This window comes from Chionomys nivalis, chromosome X (genome assembly GCF_950005125.1).
Source record: "Chionomys nivalis chromosome X, mChiNiv1.1, whole genome shotgun sequence".
NCBI classification, from domain to species: domain Eukaryota; kingdom Metazoa; phylum Chordata; class Mammalia; order Rodentia; family Cricetidae; genus Chionomys; species Chionomys nivalis.
Window position 1 is genome coordinate 135,805,617 of NC_080112.1, and position 13,032 is coordinate 135,818,648.

A 13,032-nucleotide genomic window follows, 5' to 3' on the forward strand; every position below is an offset into this window, starting at 1 on the left:
TATAGACCTTAAGCATCATCACATGTAAACACTGTACATATAAGCCATTCACCAGTCAGTAGTAATTAACTACTTAGCCAGATTGTTTCATTAGAAAACTAGTCTTTATATAGATGGCCAAATAAGGCTAACCATTTGACACATTCCTACTAGGTCACTCCAAGGCAAGTTTGTAGTAAATTTGGGACTTACTGAAAACTCAAAAGCATCACGAAAAATTATCATAAATAAAGTTACCATATCACTTTTTTTCTACCCTTAAATTTCTCAAACATTTGAAAATTCAACTTCTAATGTCCTATCAATACAGATAACTTACAGATGCATGAGTCTGCAATCCCGTCATTAGCATCTGCTTACTGAATGGAATTTACTTTTTTTTTTCAAGATAAGGTTTCTCTGTGTAGTCTTGTCTGTCCAGGACCTACCTCTGTAGACCAGGCTGGCCTCGAATTCATAGATCCACCTGCCTCTGCCTCCTGAGTGCTGGGATTAAAAGTATGCACCACGATCACCTGGCTGATTTTACTTTTTTAAATTATTTTAATAGACTATCACATTAATTGTAGTCTACTCACAAAAATTAATTAGATAAGCTTATTTTTGAAGCTAAGTAGAAAGCTCTGTATAAAAACCACCCCTAGAATATTACTTGACTACATTTGATCATAATAAAGCTCTTTAAAATATTAACATAGTCTTTTAACTCTTTCATGTCAGTTGCTTAATTTTTTTCTGAATGTTTTAGTATGTTCAAGTACTATGCACACACATTTTAAAATTATAGGTGAATAGGTGTTTGCTTACATATGTATATCTATCTGTGTATCACATATATGTCTGGTGACCACTGAGGCCAGAAAGGGTGTTGGAGTCTCTAGAATTGGAGTTACAGATGATTGTGAACTCCCATGTGGGTTCTAGGACTCAAACCTAGGTCTGCTGGAACAGCAGCAAGTGCTTTCTTTCTCATAAAAAATGATTTTATTTCATGTATGTCTACCACATATGTGTACGAGCCCTCAGAGATCAGAAGTGGGTGTTGCATCGCCGGGAACTGGAATTATACACTACAGTGAACTACTTACGTGGGTGCTGGGAAACAAACCCAGGTCTAATGCAAGGGAAGTCTGGCCTCTTAACTCCTAAACTATCTCTCCAGCCCTAAGTGCTATATTTTGTAAAGACAATTTGGGCTTTGTTTTATGAGTCAGGGTCTCATGGACGCTAGACTGGCCTCAAACTCACTATTTAGCTGAGGGTGACACCCCCTGATTTCTCTTGCCTCTGCTCCCAAATACTGAAATGACAGGTACATACCACCACACTTGGCTCAATTCTGGCTTTCGATTCATTCAAAGAGTAGTCTGAAACAAATTTTGTGGTCTTTATGTTCAATTTTCATCAGTTTTAGTTTTTAAGACAGATTCTTATTTTCTAGCCCTGATCAGCCTCAAAGTAACCGTGTAGCTCAGGCTGGCCTCACAGTGCAGGCAATCGTTCTAAAATAGGCCCTCAGGACATGTTTGATGTGTTTATGGAGGTAAGACACATTCCTAAACTGCCTATCAAGTATACCATTCCCTTTTTCTCTTGTATGTTAGCAATCTGAAATTTCCATTCACTTTAGATTTCAATAAGAACAGTATACAGCAGAAAAGCATGTGAAATGCATTTCTATGTTTCCTCATTGTATCTGACAGAAAGTCTCATGGGCATTCACGACTCTTTAAAGTAATTATATCCAGTTTTACATAGTAATAATAATTTGTTATTCTTTCCCTAACTAAGTAGGAACTCTTCATATTTATTAACTACTGTGAAGCTTTAGGAATTACTTGAAGTGGGAAAAGGATAGACTATCATAAAAGGCAGAATTTGAATATGTTTGTTCATTCATAGCTAAAGGTTTAAAATTCAAACTTTATCACAAAACTAGATGCTCAGATTTTGGCCTGGATACTTTTGTCTTAAGATATCATATGAAATTAAAATTATTAATGATGAGAAATGATAATGGTTCTTATTCTTTCAATGGTTTAAAGATTCATTTTAGATATAAAGAAAGGTATGAGTATTTTCACCAGACGTAATACAAAATTTGCACATAGTTTTCAGTAATTCCCTGATACTCTGATCATAAAGTAGGAGCTATTCCTAGCACAGGAGTCCTATTAAAAATCATGAGGTATAAACTGGCACTTCTCTGACCTAACTGACTGCATAGCCATCTCCATCTAGTTGATTTCAGCAGAATGGGACTCCATGATTCCAGATTAAGATCTCTGAAGATCACACAGCCGCAGTGGTGGTATGAGCCTTTAATCCCAGCACTCAGAAAGCAGAGAAAGGCGGATCTCTGTGAGTTCAAGGCCAACCTGACCACAGAATGAGTTCCGGGGCGTGCTCCAAAGCTACACAAAGCTACAGAGAAATCCTGTCTTGTTGTAATATGAGTGGCGGGGCATAAGCCATGTGGGTGGCTGGGTGCCGGGGACGCAGCCCGCTGCTCCTATTACAACACTGTCTCAAAAAACAAACAAACAAACAAACAAACAAAACCCCCAAAAAACAACTTTGTGGGTGTGGTGGTACACACCTTTAACCCCAGCACTCGGGAGGCAGAGGCGGGCGGATCTCTGTGAGTTTGAGGCCAGCCTGGTCTACAAAGCGAGTTCCAGGCCAGGCAAAGATACAAAGAAAAACCCTGTTGTGAACAACCTAAAAAATAAATAAATAAATAAAAATTAAAAAAAAATCTTTGAAGATCACTAACCGAAAAATTTAAATTTATCTTCAACTTATTTTATAACAAAAGAGAAGAATGTATTTTATTTTAGGGAGGGTCTTGTCATACTGGCTAACTCATGTTAACTTCTAACTCATGATTCTCCTGCCTCAGTCGCCTGGGTGGTTAGATTATAGTCAGGTGCCACTGTACACGCACCTGGATTGAAGAGTATAATTTTTAGCTCACACTGACAAGTATGATTAAGAATTGCTAAGAGTTGTATTTTAAATCTAAAAATATTTACCTTCACTGCAAACTCCATGTTTGTGGCTTTATGTATGCACCTCTTACAAACGGAGTATGATCCAACACCAATATCTTCTTTCACTTCATATCCATCAGTAAATTGAATACTGTTCCTGTGTAATTGCTACAAACAAAATCAAAGGTTGATAGGAGAGCTCCGTAATGTCTTTAATGCATTTTTATAATCAAGGAATATTTTACTAAGCATGTATTGCTGATATTATTACTAATACAAATATTAATAAAAATAGTATTTATAGTATGTGAAATAGACCCTTTGAAGGTACTTATATTAATAAGAGAAATTAATATGTAGAACATAAAAACAGAAATAATTGATAGTTCACCTATACCCTTATCTTTGATTTTAGCCTCTTTTGTTTTTAGAGACTATCATACAATATATTTTGATAATATTTTTTCCTCTCCCCAAACTTCTGCCAGACCCCATATCATTTCATGTTCTTTCTCTGTCTTAAAAAAAGAAACCAAAGAACACAATACAAAAAATCAGGAACACACACCTCCACCCTTCCATGGCATCTGATTTGTGCTGGACAACTACTCTGGAGCATAAAGCCTGTCCTAGAGTGTAGTTGATATACTCAGTTTTTACTCTATTGAAAAATACAAACTTTCCTTTTTCCAGCAGGTATGAGTTGCAAATAGGTTCTTGGCTAGGGGTGGGGCTTTCTGTCTACTTCTTTCTCTAGGATTTTCTATGGCTTGAGCTTGTGCTTATGCGTGTGTGTGTGTGTGTATAATTTATGCATGTGTATTTGTATGTTACATGCCTGGGCGGGGGGGAGGGGGGGGGCTAGAGGCCAGAAGAAGATATTGGATTCCTTGTTGCTGCAGATACATTGTTGTGAATTTCCTAATGTGAACAATGGGACTTAAACTCAAGTCCTCTGGAAGAATGGGAAGTTGTTTTAATATTTCTAGCCCCTAGGCTCTTTCCCTCCTCAAACAACTATAGGCTTTTAGAGTATCTTTAAAAATGGATGGAAGTTTGAGACCTCTGTTACATAAGAAAGCTCACAAACACTTCAGAGTAGGACTGAGGGTGTGACTCAGAGATAAGACAGACTGTCTATCATTGCTTGAGGATTTGGGTTAAATTCCCAGCCCAACACCAAACCCCACCACAGGCAATATAAAAACAAAAACAATTTAAAACAGCAACTTATTCACTGAGCAAATTCAACAAATTCAAGCATTGATGATACCCTAAAAACAATTTAATTTTTCCTAAAAAAATATTTTTTCAAAAGGCTAATTAAAACCTATAATTTAAAAGATGAATTAAAAATTTTCAAAGTATTTTTAGTTTTCAAAACAGTAACCACAATTATGATGCATATTATCTCAATATGTACACAATGAATAATGATCACACAGGATAAACTAAAATTATCTTCCTACAATACTATGACAAAAAGAAGGGAATCTCATAGTTTATTCCTTTCACAATTATTTATCAGTTTAGTTTTCTGTTGCTAACACTCTCATTCCCACACACATGCATTTAGAAACTAGGTTCTGAAGTCTTTTACCTACTTATTTGCCCCAAATCTGATAATCATATCACATAAAGGAGTAAAGGTACTGTGCTAGATAATGTTTTGTTAACTTGACACAAACTAGAGTTATCAGAATAGACAAAACTTCAACTGAGAAAATGCCTCCATTAGATTGGTCTGTGGGTATGTTTGGGGGAGATTTTCTTGATTAATGCTTGATGTGGGAGGGCACAGCCCATTTCGGGCAATGCCATTCCTGAGTGGGTAGTCCTGGGTTGTATAAGAAAGCAGACTGTGCAAGCCAGCAAGCTGTGTCCTTCCATGGCTTCTGCTTCAGTCCTGCCTCAAGGTTCCTGTCTTGAGTTTATTTACTGCTTGTGTTTATTTAAGTTTTACTGGCATCCAGCATAGCACATTTGCACATAAACTGTCTATAGTTGTATTTTTTGATAGTTTTATAATGTTTTTACTTGATGTTACTAAGCAGCCAAGACTGGCCTTGATTTAACTCTGCAGCCCCTATCAACTGAAACTGATCCTCCTGTTGTAGCCTCCTGAATGTTAGGATTACCAAAATACAAGTGGCACCATGGCTGCTTTTTTTGCAACAATAGCAGTGCTGTAAGAGTAACTGTAAGGATAGTTGACAAAACCTCAGATGTTTGTTTTCTTACTTTTTTATAATGTGTGCTAAGCAGGCATCATGGGTTTATAGACCTCAATCTATTATAGCTGACCTGACAGAGGCAAGGGATGAAATATACTAGGCCTAATAAATATTTTGAAATATAGAAGAGGGGGCAACAAAATAGTGATGTTTATCTTAATTCTCTTAGAATTTCACTTTCAAATCACATATACGTTCATGCAACCTTTGCAATGATATATAAAAGAAATTTCTCCAATATAAATGATTTAAAATATGTTAAGGGGTTCATTTAAAGTCAGCACATAAGATCTAATCTTACTTACTATTCACATACTAAAATATATCGTAACATTTCAAATTCTGAGTTATTGAGACACCACTTACCTGAACAATTGAATGCACACCAACTGTCTGCATGGCTTGGCTTTCATCATCTGAGGTAATAGCAACAAAACTAAACCCCCGAAAAAGCTGATGTGCATTAGCACTAGGTGGAATACCAGGTGAATCTAAAAAGAATGAGAAATTACTAAGAAGAATCTTTAGAAAATAATTCTATTTTTCAAGATAGGATCTCTCTGTAGCTTTGGAGCCTGTACTGGAACTTGTGCTGTAGACCAAGCTGGCCTCGAACTCACAAAGAGCTACCTGTCTCTGCCTTCCGAGTACTGGGATTAAAGACATGTACCATCCCTGTTCAGCCTGAGTCTTTGGAAAGTATTTAAGGGACAAACAGTTGACGTTTTGAACTTTCTCTCTTATGCTAGAGTTGTTAGTTACCTGGTATGTGTACATGTATATACACACACCTAGGTACCTCTTGCTGTCTAGAATACTTCAGTGAGGCAGTGTATTGGATCTGTCCCGATTACATATTGCAACTATCAGCCTACTAATCTGTTGGGGAATATTATTTTAAGGTGTGTTGCTTTTGTTTATGCAGCATTTGTTTAACCCTGTGAAGCTGTGATATTTTGCCTGTGTAAAACACTTGATGGGCTAATAAAGAGCTGAACAGCCAATAGCAAGGCAGGATAAAGGACAGGTAGAGCTGGCAGGCAGAGAGGATAAACAGAAGGAGAAATCTGTGAGGAAAGAGATGGAGCAAGAGGAGGAGAGGAGGATGCAAGGGGCCAGCAACCCAGCCAGCCACAGAGTAAGAAGGAAGATAGACAGAAGTAAGAAAAGGAAAAATTCCAGGGGCAATGATGTGGGAGTGTCATATATCCGTTGCTTTCATTGGTTAATTAATAAAGGAACTGCTCGGCCTGATAGGTTAGAACATAGGTGGGTGGAGTAAACAGAACAGAATGCTGGGAGGAAGAGGAAGTGAGTTCAGACACCATGCCTCTCTCTCCAGGGCAGACGCGATGGAGCAAGCCGCCAGGTCAGACATGCTGAATTTTTCCCGGTAAGACTGGTGCTACACAGATTATTAGAAATGGGTTAGTCAAAATATGAGAATTAGCCAGTTAGAGGCTAGAGCTAGTGGGCCAAGCAGTGTTTAAATTAATACAATTTGTGTGTTGTTATTTCGGGGCATAAGCTAGCTGGAGGCCAGGAGTCAGGCAGCAGGAACGCAGCTCCTTCAACAGGGCAAAAGGTAGACAGGTTAATTTAAGTTAATAAAAACTGCTAGAACCAGCTAGTTCCTTGGGCAGCTGAGGAAAGGGAACCTGAAATGGCCCTATCCCATAGCCATACTGATGAATATCTTGCATATCACCAAAGAACCTTCATCTGACAATGGATGGAGATAGAGACAGAGACCCATATTGGAGCACCGTACTGAGCTCCCAAGGTCCAAATGAGGAGCAAAAGGAGGGAGACATGAGCAAGGAAGTCAGGACCGTGAGGGGTGCACCCACCCACTGAGACAGTGGGGCTGATCTACTGGGAGCTCACGAAGGCCAGCTGGACTGGGACTGAAAAAGCATGGGATGAAACCGGACTCTCTGAACATGGCAGACAATGAGGGCTGCTGAGAAGCCAAGGACAATGGCACTGGGTTTTGATCCTACTGCACGTACTGGCTTTGTAAGGGCCTAGCCTGTTGGATGCTCACCTTCCTGGACCTGGATGGAGGGGGGAGGACCTTGGACTGCCCACAGGGCAGGGAACCCTGTCTGCTCTTCGGACTGGAGAGGGAGGGAGAGAGGAGTGGGGGGAGGGGGAGAGGAGTGGAGGTAGGGGGAGAGAAATGGGAGGTGGAGAGGAGGCGGAAATTTTTTCAATAAAAAAAGAAAAAGAAAAACTGCTAGAAATAAGTCAAGCAAAGGCTGGGCATTCATAACTAAGAATAAGCCTCTGTGTGCGATTTATTTGGAAGTTGGGTGGCAGGTCCCCCAAAAGAGCAAAAACAAACAACACTAATCTATTCTCAGAGCCTAGAAAAGAGTTAATGTTGTTTGAAGAACATAATAAATCAATGAATTATTGGGCTAATGGTATTTGAAATTAATGTCATCCCATTCATTTTATTAAAACAAGGGAAATTTTCTTGATTTGTGCTGTCCAATATTGTAAGTAACCACATACAGTTACAGAGTATTTGAAATGTGTCTACTTATGATTAAAAAATTAAATTATAATTAAATCTATCAGCAACACATGATTTATCATACTAGACACCACAGTCCTACATCATGATCTACCAATGGCTCTACATTTTTATTAGCTGGGGGGTGGGGGGAAATGTAAGGTTGATGTACAGCAAATCTAGGAGATTCAAGGAAAATATTTTCTGACTGAACCATAAACAGATACCCACTGCCTTATATTTGAGTTTTCATGTTTTCTCTTTACCTTTGGGAGTTTTTGCAGTAAACTCAGGATCAAAGTAAAATGTATCTTCAGGCCTGCCAGTTGCAGGCTTAAAAGGTGGGTGAATTTCTCTTCTATACAGTTTCTGTTGGAAAGAAGGAAGATTTAGACACGGGTTGGCTTCTTTTTCTTTTTCTTTTTTTTTTTTTCGAGACAGGATTTCTCTCTGTGTAGTCCTGGCTGTCCTGGAACTAGCTCTGTAGAACAGGCTGGCCTCGAACTAACAGGCGATCCGTCTGCCTCTGACTCCCAAGTGCTGGGATTAAAGGTGTGTGCCACCCCCTCATGGGTTAATTTTTAAAAATAGTTCAAAATTTTCTTTTTTTTTATTTAAAGTAGTTGAGAACCTATAACCTTGGAAATGCTCCCATAAAAATTTCCTCAAGTGTGTCTTCAGCCTGTACTTACATTCCAGTCTATTGTTGAGAAAAATGAATGTCTTTTAATTTCTTCAACTCCATCTGGTCCAGCACCTATCAGAAATTGACTGGTTAGTAGTTTTAGTTTGAGGACAAACATGCACAATCATTCACACTTTTTGCTTTGACTACTTATGAATATGTAATAACCCCATTACAAAAAATAAATATCCACCTTCCCCTGAAAAAACCCACACAAACTCATGAAGGAAACTAATTAATTCAATGTCATTACCTAATCTGTTTGCAGGATTCCGTTTGAAAAGCATTCGTAAAAGACTCTGGGCTTCAGGACTCAGAAACTGTGGCATCCCAAGTTTGGCTCTAAATATAAACCCACGTAATAACATTTAACTTTTGGAGGCATTTCATCTTCAAACATTAAACTTTTTATTTTGAAATATGTATAGATTCATACTAAGTTATGAGAAATAACAGTGATCTCTGTATCATTCTGCAATTCCTACAATGGCAATATCTTCTAGAATTATAATGCAATATACAACTGGGGTACTGACTCTGAGATAATCTACTATCATTCAGATGGCTCCAGCTTTATTTGCACTTAAGTGTTTGTGTAGTTTTAGTTTTACACAATGCTCTCATGTGCATGGATAATTTCCTACATGGATGTACTAGTTATCTATTTACCTTTTGAATGATACCTAAATTGTGTTCAGTTTGGATGATTATAAATAAAGCTGCTACAAATATACACATACAGGTTTTTGAATAACATAATTAAGAAAAATCAATACTACTAGAATAAGGTCATCTGAGCCTTAGTTATGGCTATTACTCTTCTGCCTGTTAGCAAATGCCTGTTGCATCCTACATCAATGGTTTTCAAACCATAGCCCTAGAACCCTTTTCCAAATGGACTTTAGAAAACCTAATACTGCAAAGAAAATATGTGCTTAATATGCTACTTTCCTATGTTTCAATTTCTTTAACAGCCCTCTAGTGAAGGAAAACTGATGGGGAAGGAATTTATGAAACACTGGAAGCTGAAAACCACAAGGCTGGATGATCTTATGGCCTGTTTCAGCAACAGTGTAGAATTGTTTTCTTTCCCCCTACCCTAAAGAAACCAAAGATCCTGTAAGTATGACAATAAAAACAGAGCTGGAGGAACAGCCAGCACAGTAATTCCTATTTCAGAAAGAGATCTATTTATTACGTATTGAGTTGTTACTGAATTGCTATGTGCCAGATACTGCTCAGTGCTCTGGCTACAAAGCTAAAAATAGTATCCCCTTTCAGTCTTCAATGGAAGATTAACATAGATAATGTAGATAACCACAGTACATTAAGTGACAAATCCAAACCTGGGAATAGTGGTGTACACCTGTAGTCAAAGCAATAGGCATACTAAGGCAGGAGGATCAGTCTGGGTTATAGAGCGTAATCCACTCTTACAAAACCAAACCTAAACCCACAAACCAACCAATTAACCAAAAGACAGAAAGGATTTGCAAAGAATGCTAAGGGAATAGTAGTGTATAACCAATTTATTACAGGACATGGTAAAGGACCTTTAAATAATGTTTTTTTAATTAAAATGTTTTGATTTTATTTATTTATTATGTATACAATGTTCTACCTGCATGTACGCCTGCATGCTATAAGAGGGCACCAGACCTCATTAGTGATGGCTGTGAGCCACCATGTGGTTGTGGGAATTGGACTCAGGACCTCTGAAAGAGCAGCCAGTGCTCTTAATCTCTGAGCCATCTCTCTAAGCCCTTAATTTTTTAAAATTTTATGTGTGAATGTTTTGTCTGCATGTGTGTCCACACCATGTGCATGTAGGAGGGCAGAAGAGGGCATTGGATCCCCTGAACTAGAGTTACAATTGGTTGTGCACTGCCATGTGAGTATTACGGATAAGATATGGGTCCTCTGCAAAAACTAGTGCTACTAGTCAGATGAGCCATTTCTCTAGTCCCCCTTCAAATGAATTTAAAGGTTGAATTTAGTTTGAAGTTACTAGGTTAGTGTTACCCAAAATGTTACTAAGTAATATTATCCCCCTAGATACTTGGTGACAATAGAGTTCTATGATCTAGTGAGTTTGTGGATTGTGATTTATTACATCCTTCATGTTGAAGACATAAAATATATTACATATAAAAGGTTAAGAAATCTAGAGTAAATAAATCATTATTTTCTAAATATTTATCTCCCAGGATCCCCTTTTGAGAAGGTAACTATTTGTTATAGTATTAGGCCTCTTTTGAGAAAAACTGGAAAAGCACTGTTGTATTTCAGTAACTAGGGTGTAGCAGAAGTCTTGAAACAGTGGTCTAGCATGACCAGACTTATTTTCAAGATTAACTCCAAGGGTAGCAGAGAACAATCTAGAATGGAAAGAGATGGTAGGCATTATACTTGGAGTGTGGCTCAACAGTGTGGGAGAGACAGTCTCATTGCTTGAACACTGTGAGCAATGCATTACAGAGGAAGGGCTAGAACAATGAAATAGTTCTAAGATAAAATCAGAATACCTGGATATGAAAGAAGGAAGAAGACATATTTCTGAGTTGGAAATTAGGATACATGGAAATGTTTATTGGGGGTATAAGGATAGGAGACTAACATCAAACAGGGACTTAGTTTAAGAATGTGAAGTCACGCTTACTATAAAAGCATGTGGGTGAGTCAGTCTGAGTACAGGTCTTGTGCCAGGTATACTGATATAAGAATACTTTGAAGGTAAAAAAAAATGTTGAAATTAGGGCTGGTGAGATGGCTCAGTGGTTAAGAGTGCTGCTTGCTCTACCAAAGGTCCTGAGTTCAATTCCCAGAAACCACATGGTGGCTCCCAACCATCTATAGTGAGATCTGGATCTGGTGCCCTCTTCTGGCCTGCTGGCACCAGAACACTGTATACATAATAAATAAATAAATCTTTAAAAAATGTTGAAATTAGTTCTAAGAAAGATTGAAGTCAGTCAGGGAACTGAATACACAGAGGGAAGAGACGAAGAAAAACAATACATCATAGATAGAACCCTGGTGAGAGAAGATCATTTGAGAGGTGGTTAGAAAAGAAGTATTTTGAACATTAAAAATAATGAAAATGGGTTGGCAGGAGAGTTCAATGGTAGGGCACCTGCTAGCATATACAAGATCCTAGGTTCAATTTTAGTATCAGGAAACAGAAGAAACAAAACAAAACCAAATTTACAACTGGTTGAATCACACTGATGATTTGATCAAGGAAAGTTCATTGTTTCAGAAAATACCAGCTAAAAAGCGAGGAAAGAAAGACAGAATAGAAGAAATCATCTCTTTGAATTTTTTAAAATATTTTTTAAAGGTAATTATTATTAACAGATTAGGAAATGTGGGCTCAGCTGGAATGAAAGTGAGACAATTGTAAGTCATCTGACTCAATGAAATAGAGTACATGCAGTATAAGTGATCGAATAAACCAACAAGTTTACACAACTAAGTGTGGTGGCACACACTTGTAATCTTATAGTCATTTAGAGGCTGATGTAGGAGGAGTGAAAGCTTGAGGTTAGTCTACAATACTCATATTAAGTTTCAGATCAGTCTTGACTACATAGACTCACAAAACTATAAAACCAAATCAAACACCATCACAAAAACAAGAATTTAAGCAAAAAAACAGAGGAATAAATTACTAAGTTATTAGCACAGTTCTAGAAGTAGACTAATTGTAACTAAAGTACCAAAAGAACCACAGAACTAGTTTTAAATCCATTCAATTATCAATGACAATTTGCCTGGAAAAATTTGCCATGCCAATTGATCATTAAGTGTTATCTCTGAAAATTAGCAAATCAGAATAGCCTCATTCAACTAAACACACCTGGAATACCAACTTAATGTCTAAAAAAACCCAGCAAAAATAAAAACAAAACACACATAGACACACACACACACACAAAACCCGAAAAACAAAATCCAAACAAAATCAGACCAAAAGAGCATTGTTAGAGAGGTTCAGACAAGCAGATGAAATAACTAAAAAGAGAGATTTTACGTATGTGTGTGTGTATGCACACACGTGCGTGCCAATAGTGTCAAACACTCCTTGGAGAAACTTTCCTTATTTCTCTCTTCTAAAATAACTCCCACTCTCTCTTTCATACTAGTCATTAACAAAGTAAGAATACCCTAAGACATTATCCTACAACATCTGAAATTGTAATATTTATTTAAGCATTAATGCTATGGTTCCTCCATTAGAACAGAAGGACTGTGAGACAATGAAGGTCTTTTCAGTATTCTTCATATGGCATTCCCAGGATTGTAGCAAGAACTCTATTACTTGTTGAATGAATCTTACGAATGAACAATAGGATTAGCTTTCTGACAACTTGCCATGATTTAGCAACTAGAAGGTCATTGAAAACCAAATGAAAATCAGTTTTAGTAGAGAGCTAGGGGTGAACAAATAGGCTGAGGAGTAAAAGAAGCTGAGAAATAATAAGAAAAAGCACAGACTACACTTAAAGAGGTTTTGTGTTGAAAGGATGAAAGAACTAATGCTACAGTAACTGTAAAGGAAAACCAGGTCAAAGAAAGAGCTTGGCTTTTCTTTTCAAA

The 13,032-nt window shown here is 37.6% G+C and overlaps 1 protein-coding gene across 4 annotated transcripts in view; it reads right to left on the minus strand.

Annotated features, from left to right (window-relative positions):
• The window catches only part of Rps6ka3 (ribosomal protein S6 kinase A3), a 118,138-nt gene that overhangs the window by 26,885 nt on the left and 78,221 nt on the right, over positions 1-13,032 (minus strand). For all 4 annotated transcript variants that reach the window (XM_057759126.1, XM_057759124.1, XM_057759123.1 and 1 more), the window contains 5 exons: positions 8,687-8,775; positions 8,441-8,505; positions 8,015-8,117; positions 5,594-5,718; positions 3,036-3,161 (listed from right to left, as the gene is read on the minus strand). In XM_057759126.1, the coding sequence (XP_057615109.1) occupies positions 3,036-3,161; positions 5,594-5,718; positions 8,015-8,117; positions 8,441-8,505; positions 8,687-8,775 (508 nt within the window). The remainder of the gene's footprint in view (positions 1-3,035; positions 3,162-5,593; positions 5,719-8,014; positions 8,118-8,440; positions 8,506-8,686; positions 8,776-13,032) is intronic.